Below are 23,015 nucleotides of genomic sequence, written 5' to 3' on the forward strand. Positions count from 1 at the left end.
CAGAGGTGTGTTTGGATTTCAGACTGTACTACTCGTATAGGCAAAGTGCTTGTGGGAATGTGTTCAAAAGCGTCCAGTTAAAGATCTAACCTTGATTTTACTGTTTAATGTAGCACAGAACAAGATTTGTGTAAGTTGTGATCCTGTTGCTTATTTGTCACTTGGAGTATTTAGGTCAAACAGAGAACTTCATGGTTATGCCATTTGTGCTCAACAGGAAAAAAAATTCTGGGTTTGGATCCTTCTTGCCTTCTATTTTCGTTCTGAAGATGCATTAGTTGTATGTGTAAATAAAGATCACCGCTTTTTGTTTCAGTGTTAAAGCAAGAGCAAATCTTCTCCATTGGGGTATTATAATCATTGTATCAATAAATTGGTGTATTCATGTGACATTGTTCAGATGAAGCCATATAAAGTGGCAGTAAGCCTGGCTTAGGGCAGTGATTTTTTTTTTTTCTTGTGGTTTGTCCATTTTGTCGAAAGGACTGGGGTAAGTTCTGAAGTCAAACTGACCAACTTGAGATATAGTAGAGAATGCTCTTAACTCAGATTAGCAGTTTGAGTTGATATGTGGGAGCCTCGACTTCAAATAAGACTAAAGCTATGGCATGTGTGGCAGTAGTGAAATGCAAGTTTGCTGAATCTGCGCCAAATTTTTAGGCTGAACATTAGTACAGGTTGTATTACTGCCTACAATATAAACCGTATTCCTTGATGGGCCGGTTTCCTCAAGCTTGAAGCATTGTTTTACTCTTACTGGAGAGTTGTGTGTGCATGCTGTTTGGAGAGGTGGCAGTGAAGTTACAGTTGAAGATACCAGTGATATGAAGACAAGCTCTAGAATCTGACTGGTGTGTATACATGTATATTTATTTGAAAGGAACACATGCTGTCTGTGGAAGATGTCATCCTCTGTACCTGTTCATAGCACTTCAGTCTGCAGGGGTTTTAGCTACAGGCTGAGTTGATAAGACTAGCAAAAACTGCACTGAGTGTCAGATCTCAACTAGCTTTCAAACGGAACTGTGGGATTAAGGTTTCTGAGGAGCCTGCCAGATATTTTAATCCAGACTCATCTACTGAGCACTTTTACAAAACATTGGGAGTGTTTGACTGGTATTTACCTTAAAGCCTATGTGTAGCATTAGCATAATAAAGGTGAAGATACTTCTTACTGCTCTTGACTAGGTTTTGAAGTGGGTTAACATAAAATTCCGTTGTAAAAGTAATTACCTTTTATAAGGGGAGCAGCAGGTGTTTTATCTCACTTTTTAAGATATTCATCAGTATTTTTTGTTTTATCATTCCTATCAGCAAATAAGGTAAGCTGCAAGTAAGAGGTAAGGCATTGTGCCTGGTTAGATGGTACTTAAGCCATTGGATGTAGTAAAATATTTGTTAAACTTATGCTGTGGGACCTCTTAAGTAGTATGTTTCTAGGAAGTTTTCAGTCCATTGTCATTGGAAAGGGAATTGAGGTTATTCTGAGAAGTTCTTTTTTAGCATTTTGGAGGATTAACTTGGTGATATAGAAAATAGGTCAATCTGGTATAAATATATTTGACATTGTATAATTTTCTTTCTGAATGCACAGGATAATTCTTGTTGTCCTCCTCTGTGTGATACAGGTGATACAGGCCAAGGAGCAAGAGCATGGATAAAACAAATTTTGAATCAAGACATGGCTTTCCAACATATAAAAGTAATTTACCCAACGGCTCCTGCCAGGTATTGTTTAATGTATTTTAACTGTACGATTAAATTACTTTATTCCAGTACTGCAAAATACACTTGTGAGTATTGGTACAGACTGTCATAACACTTCCTTGTTCTTTCTCAAGTATATGCTTTTGACAAAACTGGAGTTCAACAGTGCATAGCTGCCAAGACTTGACAGAAGTCACAGTCTTTAATTCAAATTCCGGTATTCTCCTCATAGTATCTTCCCATCTCCTTGATAGAAGTAGAAGATACTCCAGTGTATGTTGTGATGACATTATAGAGCCATGTTCTGGATCACAATCCTACCTATATTAATTCCCATAAATTAACCACTAAAATATTCTGTTGTATTTAATGCCAGGTTTCCGTTCTGAAGGTGGTTGGTCTTTTTGGCCAGTAGGATGTGAAAGATCTTCCAGTTCTTTTTCCAGCAGCTGGAGTTTAAAATTACACATTTATTCTAGTTTGAATCCTGACCCAACTGTTTCAAAGGGAATTAAGTTCAACATTCACTCTAGGCACAAATCTTGTTAATAAATGACACTGTGTTCAGTGGTAGACTGGAAATATAGATGATAATATTTATCCCTGGGAATGTGAAAGTTAACAAAGTCAAACCTAAAGACTAAAAGTTGGACACCTACCTCCATGTTTAGCTGTCTGAAGTCATGGCCTTGTATTTCAGAGACGTTTAATTTTTCTTAATATAAATTCATTTTTAAGCTGTCTGTGGTTCTAAGTTAGGAAAATGTACCTTTGAAAGGTAATGGGGCTTAAGTTTCTTTCTGAATTTCTGCGTAAGTGTGGATGAATGCTGAAACGAAAAGGAAATTGTGACATTCTGCACAGACTTTCGAGGTACAGAGGTATGAAAGTGAGAAAAAATTTTCTTGGAGGCTATAAGCAAGTATAATAGCAGATTTTGTCTGGCACTCACTAATATGTGAAAAAAACTTTCCTTGACCATGTATTTTTATGATCTACTTAAGCAGGAAAAGTGATTGAGAGATTGCCCTGTGAATGTACTCACTGTGTTACAGAAAAATCGAGCCCGTGAGTGGAAGTCTTTGAAGCAGTGTGTTTTGGGTTAGTGGGTAGTGAATATGATTTTTCTGTAAGTAATGTGCTCATTACTTCATTGATGACAGGCTAAAGTAATGCTAGAGTTATCAGTGGCACATCGCACATACTGACAGGCTCCATTTCTTCCGCATCAACACATTAGGTACTGGAGAAATGCAGGAGGTTTTGCTTCCCTGTGAAACGATCTCTCTTCACTTGTTATGTGCAGCCAAAGCAACTCAGACCACATCTGTTAGGCCAGTGCTTCACTTCACCGTGCCGCTGCACTTCTGGGGTCCAGTCCCTTTCTCATTTGTTTTGGTTTCTTTGGATAATTCCAGATGTAAACTATGTAAAATGATTAAACAGCAAGATCTCCTGACTTAAATGAGTGGCATTTATGGTGAATTTGTTTTTTGTCTTAAGAGTTTGGGTTTCAGTACTCTGGTAAACAGATGGAAAGAAAGATACTGTTGTAATTAAGATGTGAATAAGCAGTTAATTCCACTCTGTTTTTTTAAGTTGAGGTTACTCCTGTTCTTCTCTAGAGCAGATAGAAGTCATGTATGAGTTGATTCAGAAGTGTTTTTTAGCAAAACTGCAAAGTTGTATATTCAAAGAATAAAAAATACCCGCACTGTTTGTGTTTGGCTGGCAATATGAAGTATGCTTCAGAATTAGTGTACAGCTCTCTGTTGCTGATAAGCACCATTAGCTGACATAGTGAAATAGAACAGATGCCGATAAGTACAATAACGTTTGCCACTGTTTGCAACAGTGTTGAAGTTTGTGAAGATGTGTGTTAGGGGTTGAAACTGAGAGAACAGAAGCCTTTACAGACCCATTTCATGTTGTTCTGGTATGCAAGTCCAAAACACATTGTTTTCTGAAACATTTGCAATGGTTGCTCTCCTTTCTTCCACAGAAAGGAAAAACAAGACCTAGAACATCCAAACTTGAATGGCAGACGTTAAAATAATTATATTTGCATTAGGAGCTTGAATATATGGTCTTATTTTATGTGTGTGTATGTATATATGTTTTGATAAGAATTCTAAATGCTTCCAGCACCAACGGGAGAATTTGGCATCCTGGATAATGAGATGTATGGGTAGACAGTTCTGGGTGTGCAGATATACTGAAGAAGGCTCTGATCCCGTCTTTGATCATGTAGGGGCAGAGCGATACGCTGGTGGAAAGCTATGCTGATGTGACTGAGAGTCTCTGTGGGTGGCATAACCTGCCACTGCATTGTCAATTATGGGAGTAGAGTGCAAAGTTTGCCGGCAGGTTTTTACACTGATGATGAAATCAAAGAAAAGCTTGAAGTTAGGCAAGACCGTAGTAGGATTGCTTGGCTAATGTGCTCTTCTGGCAAAATACTGCTAATGCGGATGTAGTTCATACTCTATAAACTCCTGTCTTTTCCAGCATAACTTACCACATACACATTGAATGCTCTCTGTCAAAGTAGTTACGCCAGTAAAAGCAGGTTTGTTGATAGAATTGCAATGCTGGAGGCTTTGGCGAGATAAACTGCAGGTCAGGAATACCTCTTCACATTTTTGACTGATATAATGATGCTAATAGAAAGATCTATAGATTTGGTCTTATACATTCTTCACCTCTGTTAAATAGAGTTCTGTGGAATTCACTTTTTTCAACAAAACATTGCAAATTTTTTTTTTTTTGTGGAGGATGGATGGGGTTTATATGTGTTCTTTAGACTCTATCCCAGTCACTGAAACATATATATTTTTCATTTACTATAACATCAGGGGTTCAGATATGTTTTGATTCAAAAGTCAGTATCTTTGAAAATTATTTTGGAAAACCAGCTCAGCATATAGTCTCAAAGAATTCCAAAACATGTTCTCTGGCTTCATGAGCATTGATTTCAGCAAACACTAGAGAGGATACTTGCATTTTACAGGTAAAAGCAATAGTACGTTACTGAACTACATTTTATAAAACTGTTTCTTACTGTTCTCTAGAGGACTCTGTAAAAAAGTTACACTTTTAAAAAAAAGATTCTTTTCTTTAATCAATTTTATAATGTGCAAGGTCTGTGTAGAGAATGATTGCCAGATGTCCACTGGACAGGTAAAGTGTTTGCAGCATTTTGTCACACTCATCCACCGTCGCTTTGGAAAGTCTTATGAGTCTCATATTTGTTTTTTTACTGAGGAAAAATAACAGAATGTAGATAGTGCAGTTTACTATTAAAAAAGAAACACTTGTAAAATTTCTAAGTAAAATGCTTATGGTAGAAAGCATGCTTATATAAAAAAAAAGGAAAAATATGTGGATTTGAAGTCTCAGTGGGATGTAGTGAAAGTAGTGACACCTGAATTTGGAACATGTTTGGAAATGGAATGCATGTATCTGGGGCATGCAAATTTTGCTTTACAAATGAAAATCTTTAGATGTTGCTTAGATTTTGGTTTTTTCCTCTGTCATGTAGGCAACTGGGATACTTAAAAATGAGTAGAGAGCTTGTTTTAGTAGATTGTTCTTTTAACTTTATCTAGCTTTTCTTCAAGATCAGTGCTTCTGTACATAGATTAAACTTGTCAAACACAACGGAATTCTGTTTCCTCTCCCTTGTAATGCTAATGTATATCATTAATTTAAAAAATAATGCTCAAATTGTAGCCTTAGCAGCTGATGCAATCCCTAAAGCCACGTCTACAGTAATAGTTTTAAAGGAAAGGGTTTCCTTTTTCTTTTTTTTTATTTGGGTCAGGATGGCTGCAGCTTTAAATAGTGTTTCAGCTGCTACAACTGTGACTTAAACATTAGGTTTCTATTGAGTTTCTAAATCAGAACTGAATACTACCCAATTTAACCTTCTTTTTTCTTTTTTTTTTAATAGAAAGTGATAGTTTAAATTGGCATTGCAGGAGCTAACGTGGTAAAGTTAAAACGATTTAGGCTCCCCTTGTTTTAATAAGTATACCTTACCTTCTATAATTCCCTTAAAAAATCTGGGTCAAAGATTCTTTGCGTTGTCTAGCGTTCCATTCTGACAGTACTTCTCCTTTGCAAGTCAGAAAGTAAACTGTAAATACTTCTTGGGCTATTTTGTGGATCTTTTTGACATTCACTCAACATACTTTTCTGTGGCCAATAAGTCTCTATGCAGAGTTTGTATTTCCCCTCCCCACCCCCAATTTATTCTAATTTTCCTTTTCTCTAGGCAACTGGTAAGGACTGCTCAGCATTATATGGCCTGCTACTTCATTCTTTCACCCAAGTTCACATCTTTCCTCAGCTCATGGTTGGAAATGAGTTTCATTTTGTTGTAGTCCCCATTTGGCTATATCGCAAAACCACCAGACAGTTTGGCACCATTCGGCTACATTGGCAGTCTGTACTTGCGAGAGGCAGAGGACTGGAAAAGCAGCAGGGGTACTGCAGGTCAGACTGGAGATGGATTGGCGGAGCTGTGTAGGGGAGCGTGCACAGTGCCTATCATACTATTTTTGGCTCAAGCAAATGTTATTAATCCTTCACTTTTGTAAGCCCTAACCTCATTCATAAATTTAACACAAAGAAGTCTTTATAGAGGTGGAAGTTTGAGGGACAAATGGGAAGGATTTTGATTGGCATCGTGGGGTAGTTCTTTCATCCCCTTCTGTAAGTAGAAATTTAACATATTCTGCATAATAATAGTGGAAGCACGCTCGGATATATTTCGTATTTTCTTTTTATTTTTCCTCTTGCGTTAGGTGCGGAAAATGTGGATATGCCTATATGTAATGCTTACATCATATACTAAATATGTGAGGAATCCAGTAAGCACTTGTCAGATAAACTTTACTTATGCTTGGGGAAAGCAAAGTAGAACATGATCACAACAATGCTGTATTTCTAAGCCCTGTAACTACATTGTCCTCTTAGACATCCTTCCTCTTGGTTTTCTTCTTTCAACCATTTTCCAGTATGGGAGAATTGGAGACAGTGGTTTTTATATGGTGCCTCCAGAAAGCAGTTATGGGGTTTTCAGTTATGTGTCATTCTGCACTCTTGCCTTAAAGTCTTTTCGGGGGGTTCTGTGCTTAGCTGGTGTCACTCATCCATACTGGGTGGTGTTTGCCACCAGCTTATGAAAGATACCACTTTGAATCCCAGAGTGTCTTTCAAACCGTGTCATGGAGAACTGATTCTGATTGGACCCTGGTTTGCCTCTTGCCACTTGTCTTTCAGTGAGTTCATAAAGCAGCCAGTGTGTAGAAATGGTCTTCTTAACTGTTAACATTATTGCTGTTTCTCTCATTAGGACAAATCCACACCATTTATACCACCCGCCCCCGCAAAAAAAAAAAAAAACAAAACCAACAGAAACAAAGAAACAGAAACAAATTCAGAATTTGTTCTGCTGAGTATCAGCAGTGAGATTATGCTAGAAGAGAATTTGGGACTGGGAAGTAACTTTGCTTTTGTTGGGAAAAACCTGCCATCAACTTTAAGAAAGTCAAGACTTGCTTCTAGAATCATAGAATAGTGGGGATTGGAAGGGACCTTTAAGGGCCATCTATTCCAAACCCCCCTGCAATGAGCAAGGACATCTTCCACTAGATCAGGTTGCTCAAAGCCCCATCCAATCTGACCTTGAATGTTTCCAGGGATGGGGTGTCTACCACCTCTCTGGGCAACCCATGCCAGTGTTTCACCACCATCATAGTAAAAAATTTCTCCCTTATATCCAGTTTAAATCTACCCTCTTTTAGTTTAAAGCCATTACCCTTTGTCCTATCTCAACAGACCCTGCCCAGCAGCCCTCTGATCATTTTTGTGCCTGTCCTCTGGACCTGTTCCAACAGGTCCATGTCTTTCCTGTGCTGAGGGCTCCAGAGCTGGACGCAGGACTCCAGGTGGGCTCTCACCAGAGCAGAGTAAAGTGGACTTAAGCAGTATGGCAGTGTGCTCTAGATATTCTCAAAGGGTGGCACGGTCTTCAAAAGACAACATTACTGTTTCTGATGCAACTCTGTGTCTCCTGACTGAGAGGAGATGAGTTTGGGAAGGAAGCAAAAGTGAGGATTTCAAAAAGTTTGATCTTTATTTGAATCTCGAAGCCTAAGCACTATAAATTCCCGATTCTGTCTGACATCTCAGGAAGTTCTGTCTGGAACTTCAAGAAGGCTGTAAGCTAGCACCAGTGGTCTGGGTTTTATGTGACTGCATTAGCAGGGTGATCATAGTGCTGAGTGTGAAGGCAGTGATATGACTGTGCATCAGGAGAAAGAGTTGGGGGAAGAATATTTACTGTTTATCAATATGCTGTCTGCTACTCTTATGTTTCTTATTTAAAGCAGCTAACAGTGCTGGCTTGTCTTTTAACTTAAAATGTTGGACAGGGACAGTGATTTATTGGATAACGAACAAAGGCACCTGTAGTTTTATGTGAATCTCTGTGCTAATAGCATCATTTCGGAGACAGAATTTGGCCTGGTTTTAGACCTGCCTTTGAACCTTGTGTAGCATCATTTGATTGCTCTCCACTTCTGTTAAGATAATTTTGAACTGTTTAGCACAATTCTAGACATGAATAAGAAGGTCTAGAGTATGTTATCCATGCTCCAGGAAGGTGGAAAAAGATGGTGTTATTGCTTCCTGCTTTCGTTATATTTCCATCATTAGTACATAACTCACATTAGCAGAAGCTAATCTATCTTCAGGTTGTGAAAACTTGAATGATCTGTATGACTTTGAAACTTTGCAGTGAAATTAACAGTGAAAATTCCTTCTGTGTTAATACAGGTTTAAAAGATTGATAGGATGACAAATACTTGCAGAGATATTACAGGATATATTTTCCTTATAAGACATTCAAATATTAGGTGCATAGGATCTCCTTGAAACTGCAGTCTCATGCAAGGAGTGTATGTGTGAGAAAACAACTACAGATCAATGCACACCCTTAAAAAACAAGACCTATAAAGTCATTGGAAAACATGGTCTAGAGTGATTTGAGGATGTTGGGAAGCATTTTAAAGATTCTTTTCCTCAGGGTGCTTGCAGTTTCTTAAATGCGGTTTGATATTAGCTGTGTCTCCCTTACATCTTTTCTCTTTACTTTTAAATGTTAAGGGTTAGTTCAATTTGTAGGAAATTGTGTTTCAAATGTCTCTTAAAAACGGGTACAACTTTGGAAATTGGATATACCCAGAGAGGTGGTTCTTGATTCTTGTTTTCTTATATGGATTTGAATTTTTCGTGTGCTCCAGAGCAAGTAAAACAAACACGCACACCCTTTAAAACTAAACAAACAACAGCAGCAACAAAAAACCCGCACAACTTCCGGGGGCTATATATTTTCAAGTATCGAAAGCACACTTTTTAGAGACACGGTGCTTCATTTTTAGTATCATTTAAAGGCGAGAATAAAGCAAGTGAGGCACAGAAGGAACAATCATTGGGACTAATGTTATGAGTTTTAATTAAACTTAGGAAAGGAAAAACTCCAGACTTGGAGCTGACCATTTGGTCTGACGCTGTCCTTAACCGACCATGCTGATTGTACCGGATGGTGTTTTCACCCCACTCTGTCTTTCTTGCCTTTGTGCATTTCAGTCCAGCCTCTCATGTCATTGTAACATAGGGATTTTTTTTTATTTTTTCTTTTGTGGTTTAATTGTATGAAAAAATTTTGTGCTGTGTTCTTGGAGCTGTACAGATGGTTCCATGCCAAACATATTTGTTTACCGTGGTAATGTCTGAGTTGTAGTGTGCCAACTAATAAAGGGATTTATTTAAGGAACAAGGTGAATGACTAAAACAGATGTGCCAGTTGGGTGAACCATTAAAAGAATCTTACTTCTCAGCTTTATGTAAAGCTTATTTTTAATGCGTTTCTGAGAAATCAAGAGTGGTTGCAGGGATGTTGTTGAGAGAGCTGAAAGCGTCTTGTCTGTTTGATTGGGGGTCTTTTCTTTTGGGCTTAAGACGCGTTAGTCTTGCATCTATCTTACTGAAGAATTTGCAAAGACAGTAGGTAAAAGTCCTAAGTTTCAACATCTGATCAAATATTATAATCTCATCATGGATTTTTGTCCTGTTTAGAAATTATGTGATTCTGTCTTTCAGTTGTGGGGAAACCTGTTTTAATATTTCTGTAGTGTAAATGTAAATTTCTGTAATGTATTACAAATATGCATCTTCATTCCATGGAAATCCTATGTCAGCTTGTTGTAATATTACTAAAACCTTACACATCTTTTCTCACACAAACATAAGGTACTCAGGTTTTACTAGAAAATGAAGCACTCTGACTGCTAAGCATTTCAATGAGGATTGGTGTAAAAGTTTTAGAAAGAAGATAAAACTGTGAATTAAATGCTGTTTGCCCAGCCACTTAGTCTGTTGTACACCAGGTTATCCAAGTGACTTCCAGAAACTCCACTGACTCCGCTGTTGTTGATATTTTTGATTGAAATGTCTCCTCTTAGAAACTGACTTTAGTGAATTAGAGATTTTATAACCTTGTTTCTTAGGTGTTGACCGATTCGTTTGGGAAAGATCCTGGATACAGTGGTAACGCTAAAGAGAAGTTAAAACAAACAAACAAGAAAAGTGAAAGCGTTTTAATAATGTTTTTAAACTTAGCTTTAGCTTGTTGGGTGTACAATATATTTCCAGTGGATTTCCTTTAATTTAGGAGTTACCGTTTTTGATAGACAGGAAAAGGCTAACTAGGAAAAAACAAATTTGTTAATTCTGGTGCTTAAGTATGTGGCTTGTTTAGAATTAAGCAAATGAGGGGCTACTTAAGGCACACATTGTACTAAAGCTGCATTTGTATGCCATTTTGAATAACAGTAGATTTTAGGTGCTCATTCCTGAAGCTGTGCTTGAAAAGATGAAGCAGTGTAGTCTGTACCTATCTGTTGCTGTTTGTTGCCTATTTCTTTATATATGGCTTACAAACTTTGAAGTAATGGGTTTCATTTCATGTTCATAGCAGTGGGAAGAAGAAAATCTGTTTAATTTTTGACTTGCATGAATGGGTAATGCGAATAGTATACTGCCTCTTCTACGCTCGTACTGGTGGCAGTATTTCTGGTTTAGAAATAGCCAATTACATATGTGAAGCCTCTCTGGTATTAGTAAAGGCAGAATTTGTTCCTTCATTAAGAAAACTGAAATAATGGCTTTCTCATTTTAGGTTAGTTGTGTTTCTGTTCAATCCAAGTACTGAAAAATATCCAGAGAGAGCACAGAAGTCAAGGTTAGCATTTTCAGTGGGTTCCCATCCAGACAAATTTATCAAAGGCTGTCTGTTTGTAGGCAATGATTGTAATCTGATCTCAGCTTAAGTAAAAATGAAAAATGTGCCCCCGATTAAACATTGCAATTAAGGATTTCAGGGGGCTTGGTTTTGAGATGAAGCATCGATCTCATAGCAGTATGTTTGGTATTAAATTTTAAAGCCATTGCAAGGCAATTAGATCACCTTTCTTGGGATTTCAGGGCTATATTAATGTTCTTTTTTAAAAAACAAAGTAAAGGCTGCTTTGAATTGTAGTTTCCTTGATTATCTGAGGTTTGAGCACCATGTTAAAGCAGTTCAGATACTGAACAACACAGTATTATGACAACACAGTATTATGGTGGGGTGGGAGTATCATGTCTCTAATTTGTGGCTGTGCACCAGTTCAGTAAGCACATCACATTTCTTTCAGTTATTTTTATGATACCTGCCCCATTAAGGTGAGGATGGCTCTATTTAAAAGAAAATTGACAGAAGGAGAAAGTGTTTGTAAATACCTAGAGATTCATAATACCTATCTTCTGTTGACTTTGACAAGAATAAGACAACTGAATCCCATAAAGTTAGCTCCTGCAAAGCTGTCTTGTTTAGCAGTTACTTCAGTTTGTCCTGTTCCAAGATGTATTTCAGTCCTAACTTTGTTTAGGATTAAGAACCTCTCAAAAGGGTTAAGATTTAAAATGCATAGTTGACCCAATCAACCTTGACATTTAACAGACTGAAACTTGCATTTTACATAGCTTCCAAATGCTGTCATCGTTCTTGAAGGACCCATGTTTTGAATGCAAGGAAATGCAATGTGACTGGGTGTAAATTAAGTTAGACCCCAAAGAGGTTCCTTCTCTCCTTTGCTGGAGAGATACTGAATTGTTTTATTTATCACATATGCTGAAGGCTTTCGATCTTATGCTTGGTTAATCATTTGTTTGCTTTCTTCCACCACTCCAGGCCATACACACCTATGAAAGGAGCCTTTTCCACTGTTTGGTTTGACAGATATAAGATCTCCAATGACTGTCCAGAACACATTGAAAGTATTGATTCTATGTGCTGGAGGCTTACAGACTTGATCAATGATGAGATTAAAAACGGCATTGCAAAGGATCGGATACTAATAGGTAAGAGACGCTTACTGTAATGTGTTTGTTAATGGTTTTTCATTGTTAAGAGATCATCTACTTTCAGTTTACTCCATCCTGAAAGATCATGAGCATGCCTTGCAACTGCTGAACAGCCTCTCCAGTAGCCAGTCCTCAGGAATATTGAATAGTGGTTTAAAGCTGTATCAGGTGGGGAATGTGGCTAACTGTAAGCAGTGTCTCCAAAAATGTAACTTAAAACTGTTTTTATTGTAAAGAGTCATTTGTAATCGTTATCTGAAATACAGAGTGGGCAGTGATTTACTTTTAAAAGTGCATATTTTTACTATTTCCTTTTAGCTCTTTTCAAGGATGGAAAAGTATACTTTCGCAAAATGACTTGTATTTTGGAGCGGAGATGTAGTATATAAATAATCATGAGCTTTTCCTTATTGCTCGAATTATCTTGGGTTAAGTTAATTCATGGGGAAAAAATTTGCATGTTACACATCGCTAAAGATTAACTCTTGATAACAAATGAACAAAATTATCAGTCATAGTTCTTATATGTCTATCTTCCGTCATTCTGAATTTCCACAGAATTCCAGTAACTTTCACAGTATTTCTGTAAAATAGATATTGGGATATTGAGGCACAGGAGTTGAGGGCAGTGGAGTAGCCTGTGTCAGAGGGAATGAGAACTGACGAGTCCTTGGGTCTCTGTCCCATCCCTAGACCACAGACTATTTCAGGTTGGGGAAAAAACTCTTAATGTGGGAACTTAGAAATTTATGGCCAAATGAGTCATGCCATCAAAACCCTGCGTGGTGGAGCCACTACCATTCAGCCTACATGTTTTCTTGGTCGAGCCCCATGTTGCTCTTTGAAGGCCTCTGTTTACTTTCCCTTTCTGGCTCATTACCCTGGCTTGCAGGATGCCTTGTTTTGGATGGCTGTCAGCACAGTCACTTTGATCTGTCTTTCCTGTGTTATACCTGCTGGCTTGGAAACAGCTGAAGAAGTGCAGGTGCTTTTCTGTAGAGTGAGCTGGGAGATATTCTGTGTACAGATCCAACTTGCTACTAGGCTTTGCTCTTTTCTCTGTAGCCTTCAAAATTAGAACTAGTGAGACTGTGGAGTATGGAAGTAGTTTTACAAGTCATAAGCAGAGTAAGGAAGTTAGTATGCACAGATTGTTTCAGCCTACAGATTCTTTGGAAGTCCTCATCTCTGCATGTTTGCATTCCTCATCTGTAAATCAGAAATAATTATACTTATTTTCTCACTCTTGAGGGCTTTGGTTTCAGGCTTCTAGAGTTAGACATTGTTTCCTTGCCTCTGTGACAGAGACTACATGCATACATCCTCACAGTTGAATCTAGTATTTGTGCAATAAGCAAAATAAAGCAGCCCTGAATTAGCTCCATCCAAAATGCAGAAGGGGACCCATGTGGATGCATAAGAAATTCATCAGTGGAAAATTAGTTGTCACATGTGGCTGCACAAGATTGAGTGTTCTTCCATGAGAACTTTGTGCCTTCTCTGCACTAGTTTTGATGATTAACCAGTGTGTGGTTAATTATCAAATGCAGTGGAGAATGAAGCTTGGAGATCCTGTAAGTTTTCTCTGCATAAAGGCTGGTTTTAGTATCAGTCTGAATCAGCCTAATGTAACATTCTTAGTTGTGATAGGTGGGACTTTATGCAAATAATTGCCCATCTTCTGGCATTGGTTCCTACAGGAAATTAGGAATTCTGTAAAGGCACCTGGCAGCATTATAACACTTCTGATCAAAAGAGAATATAAGGCCAAAGTCTGGTTATAAACATAGAGTCAGTATGTCTGCACCAAACTGTAATGTTAACTGTAAAAGGAGAAATGGGTAGCCTGAAATTTTTTTGAGTTTGGGAAAGGTTGGTATGCAGGAGACAGTGGAAGATCCAGTGGCTTGCTTAGAATATCGAAGAACGAAGTTCTATCAAATCTTTTTTGATTTCTCCTTGACAAAGTCCGGAATATCCATTTTGTAGAAGAAAAGGAGGCTTAAGGTAACAGGTGGGAAGCAGAGAGTGGATTTGTGACTGCTAGTACCATGGAGTTGAAGGAGGCAGCCTTCTTGAGGTGAAGGGAAAAACAAGACAAGTATAGCAGAGAAAACCATGGTGAAATTTTGCTATGAATATTTCCTCAATGGATTCAGTGATGTTGAGGCATATCGGAGATCCATAATGGGAATGATGGTATGTATCTTATTATGGAAAGTAGAGACAAAATAGTTCAGAGAAGAGGCTGGAGCATGCATGAGTCTGAAGAGCAGTGGGGGGCCTTTTCAGGTGAGTCACAGAAGCCAAGAGGGCAGAGCAGTTGCACGAAGAGTTAGGTACAGAGAGTGAAGTGGTTGTTAAAGGGTTAAGGGGCACTGGGTTGTGGGACTGGCTGTTTTGTAATGAGTGGGAGCTTTAATGAGTGGAAAGAAAATAAAATTAGTATGAGGAGGGTAACAAGATTGAAGGTTATGTTTTTTTTATGGAATAGTGGACTAGAAATTACAGGCTGAGGATGAGTGATAGATATTGTTAGATGAGAGTGAGTGAGGTGCTAGACAAGCAGGAAGGTGGGTAGCTGCTGACAGCTCAGAGGTGTGGGGTAAGAAGGCAAGATCTGAGGGAGCACTGTGCAAAGGAGAGCAAGTGGGAAGAGAGGGGAAGTTTGAGCAGACTCTCAAACAAAGGAAAATGAGAAGCCCAACACCTGGTGTTCTAGGGAATGATTCTCCTTCTGGAACTGTTCAAACTTTCCATGAGACTCAGGATTGTGGGCAGAGTAAGGTCATTTGTTCTGAAAGAAATTGCAGCCTGTGCTGCTTGTTTTGGTAGCACAGTTAGCTCCGATACCCACAAGTGGCTGCTTGTAGGGCAGAACTCTAAAGCTGAGGATGGAGTCCAGGTTGTGTGATGCCCCTTCTCTTTTTCTATATCAAGAAAATTTCTGAAGAATTAAATTATTTAATTTACTGGGGGTAAATAAAGTTTTATTATTAAAACCTCCGTATCAATTTAGTGTAACAACCAGCACACAGTAGTACACAGCTCATCTACCCATTTTTATTTCCTGACAGCTTCATGAGTTGCTTTACTATTAATACAGAAGTCTTATGAAGGAAGTAGACTTCTGGTTCATTAAGGTTTATTTCCCCCTGACCTTGGAGGAGGAAGGAAGGGAGACTGACTATATTCAAAAATAATTATATCATCCCCAGAATTTTATAATGGAAGTCACTTTTTAGCCAAACATTCTTGTTGAGTTACTCTTACTGGTCTTCCTGGCTAAAGCACTTCTTGCAAATCTCTTGAAAGAAATGGCCACTTCACATTTAAAGCATTCTGATAGTGCTCACTTTAGTCAACTACACTTCAGTGAAAGGCAGTCTTTTTGTTCTTTTTTTTTGTTCTTATTTTAGCACTACTTTCCTACTCTTACAGGTCACTTTTTTGTGTAGCACAGAAATGCTGATCCAAGCGTGTTGGTTTCTGCCACCTGTAGTGACTTGTGTAAGCAGCCAGTGAAAATAAACTTTCTGTAACAGTCCTGTAGATTTGACTGTATGCCAAAACACACATGCATGATTCCTGACCCCTTGTACTGTAACAATAACACAAGACACACAACCACTTTTTGTTTATTGCTAGACTTCTTACATAGCTACCGAACCATGGTGGAAGTAACATGAAAGCTCTGTGTTTCTTGTAAATATTAGCATTTCCATCTCTGTGTGAGAATAGGATGGGGAGGAAATATCTTGGCTCTGACATCGCAGAGAAAGAGTGTTTGGTAAATACAGAAAGATAAAAATCAACAATAAATTGTTAAGACGTTGGGCAAACTGCTTCACCTATAATCTTTGTTTTATGTCTTTGACTTATAAGACTTTTGCTGTCACTCATCCAAGCTTGTGTCTTCTGTCTTTATTAGGAAAACATTGTCTTTCATTTAGAGACACTTACTACCTTGCTCTCGCAGAGTAGATTCATGGTTTTGTATTGCTATTTGTCACTACCATTCAAATAAGATTTCTTTCTGTACCACTCATTATGTGGCTTTGTGGTTTATCTACATTATGCCAATGAGATGCTGGGCTCCAAGCAGTACTGTTAGTCCATTTCCCCCATAATACCACAAACATTTCGTTAATTTTCAGTGTGTCAGTGTGAATTTGCATTGCATTTGTACTTTGGGGAAAATGTTTGCTCCTCTTGTTTGTTTCCACCTGAACTGGCCATTTATTTTTCTTTTGGATCTCTACTACTTTTTACTTCTGATGTGCAAGCAAGAGATGTTAACAAACAAATGTTTCTGTTTATTTCATAAATCATTCAGTAGGAGCTACAAATGCTAGTGATTTTAACCAGAGAGTAGGATCCAGCACTTGTCACTTTGTTTCCCAGCTCTTGACAGTGTCTGTATTAATGTATCTAGAAACGAGGGTCATTGAGAGGTGGCACATTATCAGTTCTGATCTGCGTGGTGAATGACAGGTTTAGCAGATGGTAGTGAAGATTAGGAGTAAATAAGGCTCACAGCAGTGAAACCAAAAAAGATCCAATCATGCTATTGTCATCACATATTACCAGATAATGGGTTTGGGAGGAAAAGAGCTATAAAGTGAACAGAATTCTGATCTCTTCAGCCTTAGTAGAAACTCTGTTGAAAATATATGCTTATTCATCTTTAAATGCATGAGTTCAGTGCAAAATTAAATAGATGGGCTTTTAGAGTGCTCAAGAGTCACGTGTAGGTGTGCCACAGGGTCCACATTAACCTGTACTTGAGTTGTGCCTACAAGGTCATGGAAGAGTGAGGCTTAACAACATTTGCTAATCCATCTTCATGTGTTAGTGCAGGTTCAGCTCTATTTAGGCAAATCCTTACCGTTGCTTTTCTGACTTTTTCTAAAAGATCTCCATTAATGGAAGGTTCACAGCTTTCCCAGGCAACCTGTTCCTGTGCTTCACTATTATGCACTTTAGAGAGCCTATTTTCTAGTTTATTTTCTGTGATTCAGTTTAAAATCATGGAATACTATGAGCACAAAGAATAGTTTATTCTCTTCCTTTTTCCATGTTGTGAGGTTATGGTGGCCGTAAAAATGATGGGTGAGTGTTGCAGCAGGGCTGTGCTGTCATCCTCAGAAACAACCAAGAAAACACACTAGGTAAATAAAGCAAGCCGTAGATTTGCTAGATTAACATCTTAGTAAAAATTTGTTTGAGGCTTTTCATGGATTTTATTTTCCTTCTAGTGCTCAAAATTATGATTCCTTAGGTACACATGTTAGGTTCACCTCTAGTACCCATATCAGTTGAAAATAAAACCGTAACTGGTTCTGGTTTTACAGTGAGTTGATACATTAGAAGCTATTGTATACTTGTTTTTACAAGAAAGTGGTAAAACTTGTACCACTTAAGTACACATTTCAGAATGTATTTTGGCTGGTGAGAGTTGGATAGCAAATTGATTCATGTTCCTGACAACGGGAAGTGGCTGAGTCAGTCAAGGGAAGTTGCCTTTGTTCTTGTAAAGATGCTCAGTTACTGAGTAAAAAACAGATTAAAAAGGCTATCAAAGGCGAAAACCATTCATTGCAGTTCTGCTAGTGTGTAAGGTTAGCGTTCAGAGAAGTTTTGTTAATAGATGAAAAGGAGAAAATCGCTGCTGTGAGGAAAGTCACTTGAGACAAAGTACATGTTCAAGCACTTACACAAGGGCAGTGTTCAGGGAGTTCTGTGGAGAAGGGAATTTGCTGTTCCACTGGCATTTGTACTCTTCGCTGATATTCATATATTAACACAGTTAAATGTATATAATACTTCCATTCATGGATGAAAAAGGAAGGTCAAAATAGAAAGTCAGCTTCTTTGCAGATGATGTGTAGAACAAAGTTTTGCTGTTACCATTAATAGAGGATAAATCACAAAGTCCCTAGGGAGAGCGGAAAGTAAACTGAAACATAGCTTTAGGGAAAAATTCCTGATAACAAACTGATTGAAGTAACTCTAAGTTGAAATATCTAAAGAAAAAATAAATTGAGAATGAAAAATGCTGGGAGAATGGAAAGAAAATGGTTAGAAATGTAATGTGATGATAATGGAACGGGCAAAGGCAATTTCTAACTATGTTGGTGTACCCTTATATAACAGAAGAGTATTTGTCTGTCCTTGCACTGTGCTGGCACAGGCTCTGTATGCTGTAGCATTCATCTCTTGCCACTTTATTACCAAAGCTGTACTGACGAATTTGACGAAATACAGGGAGGTTGAAGAACAACTACCAGAGAGAAAGCAGTGAGGAAATATTGCTTAAAATAAACACCCCAGAACCCACCCCTACACCCAAGTCTCAATCCTTATCTCATCAAAGTGTGGAGCTTAGTTTCGCTTCCTCCTCATTTGGTTCTGTGCTGTAATGAAGTACTTTCTACCTCTGCCACTCAAATTCAGGCAAGAAGAGCTCTAGGTCTGTCTCTGCAAGGAGCAGAAGATCTATACTCAATATAGATGGCAGAATTCATACGCTAAAGGTGATTAATAACTAAGACTTGTTTCCTATGGCTGAGATTTCTAGTGTGGAAAACAGCTTTGAGCACATTTTAAAATTATACTGGAAACACCCAAAAAGTGATCTAGTTTGTTGTTTCCTAAGTCTATAACCATTATGTGTAACAAATTGACTAAGATATTTTACAGCCAGATCTATATGACTCAGGAACCAACTGGCAATATCAGGCCTGTGTATGAGAGGTGTTTTTTCTGTAAAAGACACGAGAGAATGCTAAAAACTCTGACTTCTCCCCCATGCTCCACTTTAGTGCCCACAGTGACCTACTCCTGAGTTCAGAAAGCTCTTTAGTTTTTCATTCTTCTTTACAGAAAAAACACTTCTCTCACAAACAGGACACGAGAGAATAAATAAATCTTTGTGCTAGTCGCTTTCTGAGATACAAACCCAAACATTGTTAGACCAAATACAAAGAAATTAATAAAGTTGGAGTTTAACAGTAGGTACGTGTTTGGTTTCCTGCAGTCAATATAATGTTGGAGTGTCATCATGGACCAGACAGTTTGACAGATACAAATGAGGATCAAATTAATACAAATCACGATCTTTAGCAGAAGTGATCTCAAGGTTTTATACAAACACTTTGATGTTTAAAGGGCTCCTAAGGCCATTTACAAGCTCTGGAAATACGGTTTTATCAGTGAAAAATGGCAGCTGTGATGAAGGTTTATATTTTATTCAAGTCGGAATACATGACATATGATAAGTTCAGTCTCTTCACTTTGTGTTACATTGTTGTATAGCTGGGGTTACCTTAACATAGTTACAGGTGATATTCCAGCAAAGAATGTTTAGTTTTTAGTGAAGTATTGCAGGGGAGTTTCCTTTTGATTTAAATGATTTTATTTGGAAATGTGGCGATCCTGTGATTTCAGCACATCTTTCTCAACTAGCAGAGCAAGTTAAAGTAGCTTTCTTCTCATTGCAAAGGAATATTGTCGAGAAAACAGCACTGCATAGAAGCAGATTTGATGTCATAAATATGTACTTGAGTGAACTTTCTTTGCAACTGAAAGTGCTTTACTTGGAGTCTGGTTTGTATGTGCTTACCTGTTAACCTTCTTTGTAAGGCAGTTAATGCAGATAGATGCTTTCCTGAACTGCTATGCTGAGCATTGTAAAGCCAACACTTTTTAACTGTTTTGAAGCATTAATCACAGATCCCTTTAAAAATAGATATAAGGGGAAAAATAGAAAATGGAAATGTTTATGTGAAACCACTGGCAAATTCTGAATGTGCACACCCTTCGTACTTCTTGGAATTAGATTGGTCTCAGGTAAAGGGGTTGCTGTGTTCTGCCCATCTGAGGTTTAAATGTTGCTGTGTCATTTTTGATCTTGCTTAATGCTCATGACAATCTGCTTAGTAATGCTGTGAGTTTTAAGTCTTCTTTACACTGAGATCACTGGTGTACATAAGCATACTTGTACTTTTGTGTTTTGCTTACATTCTGACTGTCACTTCATACATTTGTTTGTTTTAGCGTCTGTACTTGCCTCTTATTTTTCCTTAATCCAAAATTTGAATTCTTACAAAAGTTCTTGACTGAGCACGTGTGTTATATGTTATGTCAAATTTGCGCTTATACTGAAGTACTTCTTGTAGTAGTACTTCTTGTAGTCGGAAAAATCTGTCTCCAACTACAAATGCTTATGCAAATTGTTGTTTCTGAAGCGTTCCTGAGGCATTTATTGTATGGTTTTTATTCAGAGGTTGTTGTGGTATCAAGTGATAAACTTCAGGTTTTCCCCTGGAAAGCCAAACTCAAAGAACTAGTCCTTTGTATTACATTTTATCATAGTAGTATGAGCCACATATAAGAACCATTACATAATATTCTTCTGAACAGAAGGTGACTGCATTGTCAAAGACTGCTGGTGAGTAATTGCAGATAGTGTTGCCAGATTGTGACTAACTGGGTACAAAATTTTAGATTAAATCATTTACAAACTAGTAATGAGTTTTCAATGCAGCTTTTTTCCTGTGTTCTAAAATACTTAAAATGAACTTCATTTTACATGTGGACAAAGTATATCTGTATTTATTTGTAAGCAAATGCAAAATGGTCTGTTATACTCTTAAGTGCTATGTTTTGAGTTTGGGGGTAACAACACCATTCAGAATGATCAGAACAAAATTAAGTAAGTGATCAGATTCCACGGAAGAGAGTAAAGGAAACTGCAACACAAGACGATTTTGTCTACATAGTAGCTTTGCATAGCTGTTGTATTTTGTATACTTTCTGAGAAGGCTGTATTTTTTTCTCTATAAATGTGGAGTCAATGATGTTGAAATTTTGTGATTACGATGACACTTGTGCAATTTTTTTTTATTGTAGAATTGTTTTACATGTGACAAGAGAACATGTCTGTAGGAAATTGTGATGCAGATGAAAGACTTGCAGTAGCATTTTTGTGAACACAAGTTTATTCAAAATGTCAGGTTATGTGGGCTGTGTGAGCTCTTAAGGTGTGCTCTGAACTTGTTCATGCACATTCATTCCTACTTTTCCTCAACTACCTTTGTTTCTGAACTGCCACCGGGCACTTAGACAGACTACATTTAACTATGAACTGGTTAAAGATTGATTCGAAGGGTAAATAGCAAGTCCTGGCTTTGTTTACCAAAGATAAGTATCAGGGTATTATCAGCCACCTGGGTGCATAGCTAGGGCATCCCAGGTATATCTCCTAGTGTGAGGATACAGCACTCCTAATTCAGTTGAGGACTGTGTTTGAAAAAGGAAAGCAAGGCTCCAGTCTTCCATGTTGTGTGGTCTTCCTCTTTCTGCCTAAGATCCAAGTTCTGTAAGTCTGCAGTTACCGCTTTTGGCCGTAATCTCAAGACTACAAGGTGACAGTAAATAGAAAGAATCAGAAATTCGGTAGAAATTATGATCAGAAATTCATCAGAAATCAAAAAATAATGTTGTATGGGAGAAAGAAAATGCTTCATGTCTGGATTAGTCTAGTGTTTGCAGGAGAGCTTCCTACACAAATCCAGCCAAATCTTCCAGTCATAACATGGGATGGACCGTGAACTAAAGGGCCTCACACCTGCTGGGGCTTGCAGATAAACTTGCTGTTCGTAATTCCCCATTAGGAACAGTCTCGCCATGACCCAGATAACACAAAGTACAGCATTTTCTGCCTCTGAACTTGCATGTGCCGGAGATTTCCTGCATGGTCCCAGGATCCAGTGAGGTACCGAAGTTGCAGGGTGTCATTGGGCTCAGTTTTGATGTGGCCGGGGTGCTGCTTCCTGGCTGGGTTTTGTTTAGTGCCCGTGTCAAACTTCTGCACAGAAATCAACCCCAGAGGACTTAGGTAGCGCTTGAAAAAGAGCTGTTCCTGTCTGGAGTCTCATTTTATTGCTTCAGAAAGATAACAAGCTGAAATGGTTTGGTATTTTGTCTACTACTTTTGTGTTTCTTCCTCAATCCCTAATTTTATGATTCTTGTGTGAAAAGGTCTGGGCTCAGAATTTTGCAACTAATTAACACATGTTAACTACCTGGCACAAACCAGTTGTATCACCAATACCATAGGTGCTAATGCTGCTCTAAGTAGAGCTGCAGCCATAACCATTCTGCTGATTGCCATCTCTGTGCTAGAAGAGATTTCAGCAGCCATTCTTCACCCTAGTCGTTATCTGCATACCATCAATATAATAGCCTGTGTACTGCATCCTTGAAGTAATGTGATAGTCTGGATTTCTTTCCTAATGAATAAGCTTTCGTCATGTAAAAATCATCCCTGAGGAATTATCTCTTGTAAGGAATTAGTGCAGCTGAAGAGAAATATGGAACACAGAAGGCCGTTAATTCAGAGATCCTCTTAAAGTTCAGGTGGAGTACTTTGCGATTTTTCCCTATTTATTGTATATCTAGAGGTGTAACAACAAAGACGACCCCTAAACCTCTGTGTACTAGTCTAATGTGGTGAACATTCACTGATTATGTACAATAGTGATACAGATCTTTCATGTGTGAATGCTAATAGTCTAGGGGAAAAATAAGTTGAATAAAAAAAGCAGTGAGAATTAGCTGTTCATAGAGTTCTGCTTTAACATCAGAGAATATATAGCCACAGTGTTCAACTACCTGGTAGGGACCATACACGAATGGCTTCTGAAGTAGTGGTATTTTTGCTGATTCTTTTTTATTTTTTTTTTAATTTTTCTCTCTCACTAATGAATCTTGAGCAGTACTTCAGCTATCCAACTTATTAACTGAATCCTGCTCCGATTCAAGATCACTGT

General features: G+C 38.0%; 1 protein-coding gene across 1 annotated transcript in view; it reads left to right on the forward strand.

Moving 5' to 3' along the window:
- Window positions 1-23,015, forward strand: part of LYPLAL1 (lysophospholipase like 1) — a 28,494-nt gene that overhangs the window by 2,706 nt on the left and 2,773 nt on the right. Inside the window, exons 2-3 of the mRNA XM_075413017.1 lie at window positions 1,629-1,728; window positions 12,008-12,177. Coding sequence (XP_075269132.1) covers window positions 1,629-1,728; window positions 12,008-12,177 — 270 coding nt within the window. The remainder of the gene's footprint in view (window positions 1-1,628; window positions 1,729-12,007; window positions 12,178-23,015) is intronic.

Source organism: Opisthocomus hoazin, chromosome 2, assembly GCF_030867145.1.
Source record: "Opisthocomus hoazin isolate bOpiHoa1 chromosome 2, bOpiHoa1.hap1, whole genome shotgun sequence".
NCBI classification, from domain to species: Eukaryota; Metazoa; Chordata; class Aves; order Opisthocomiformes; family Opisthocomidae; genus Opisthocomus; species Opisthocomus hoazin.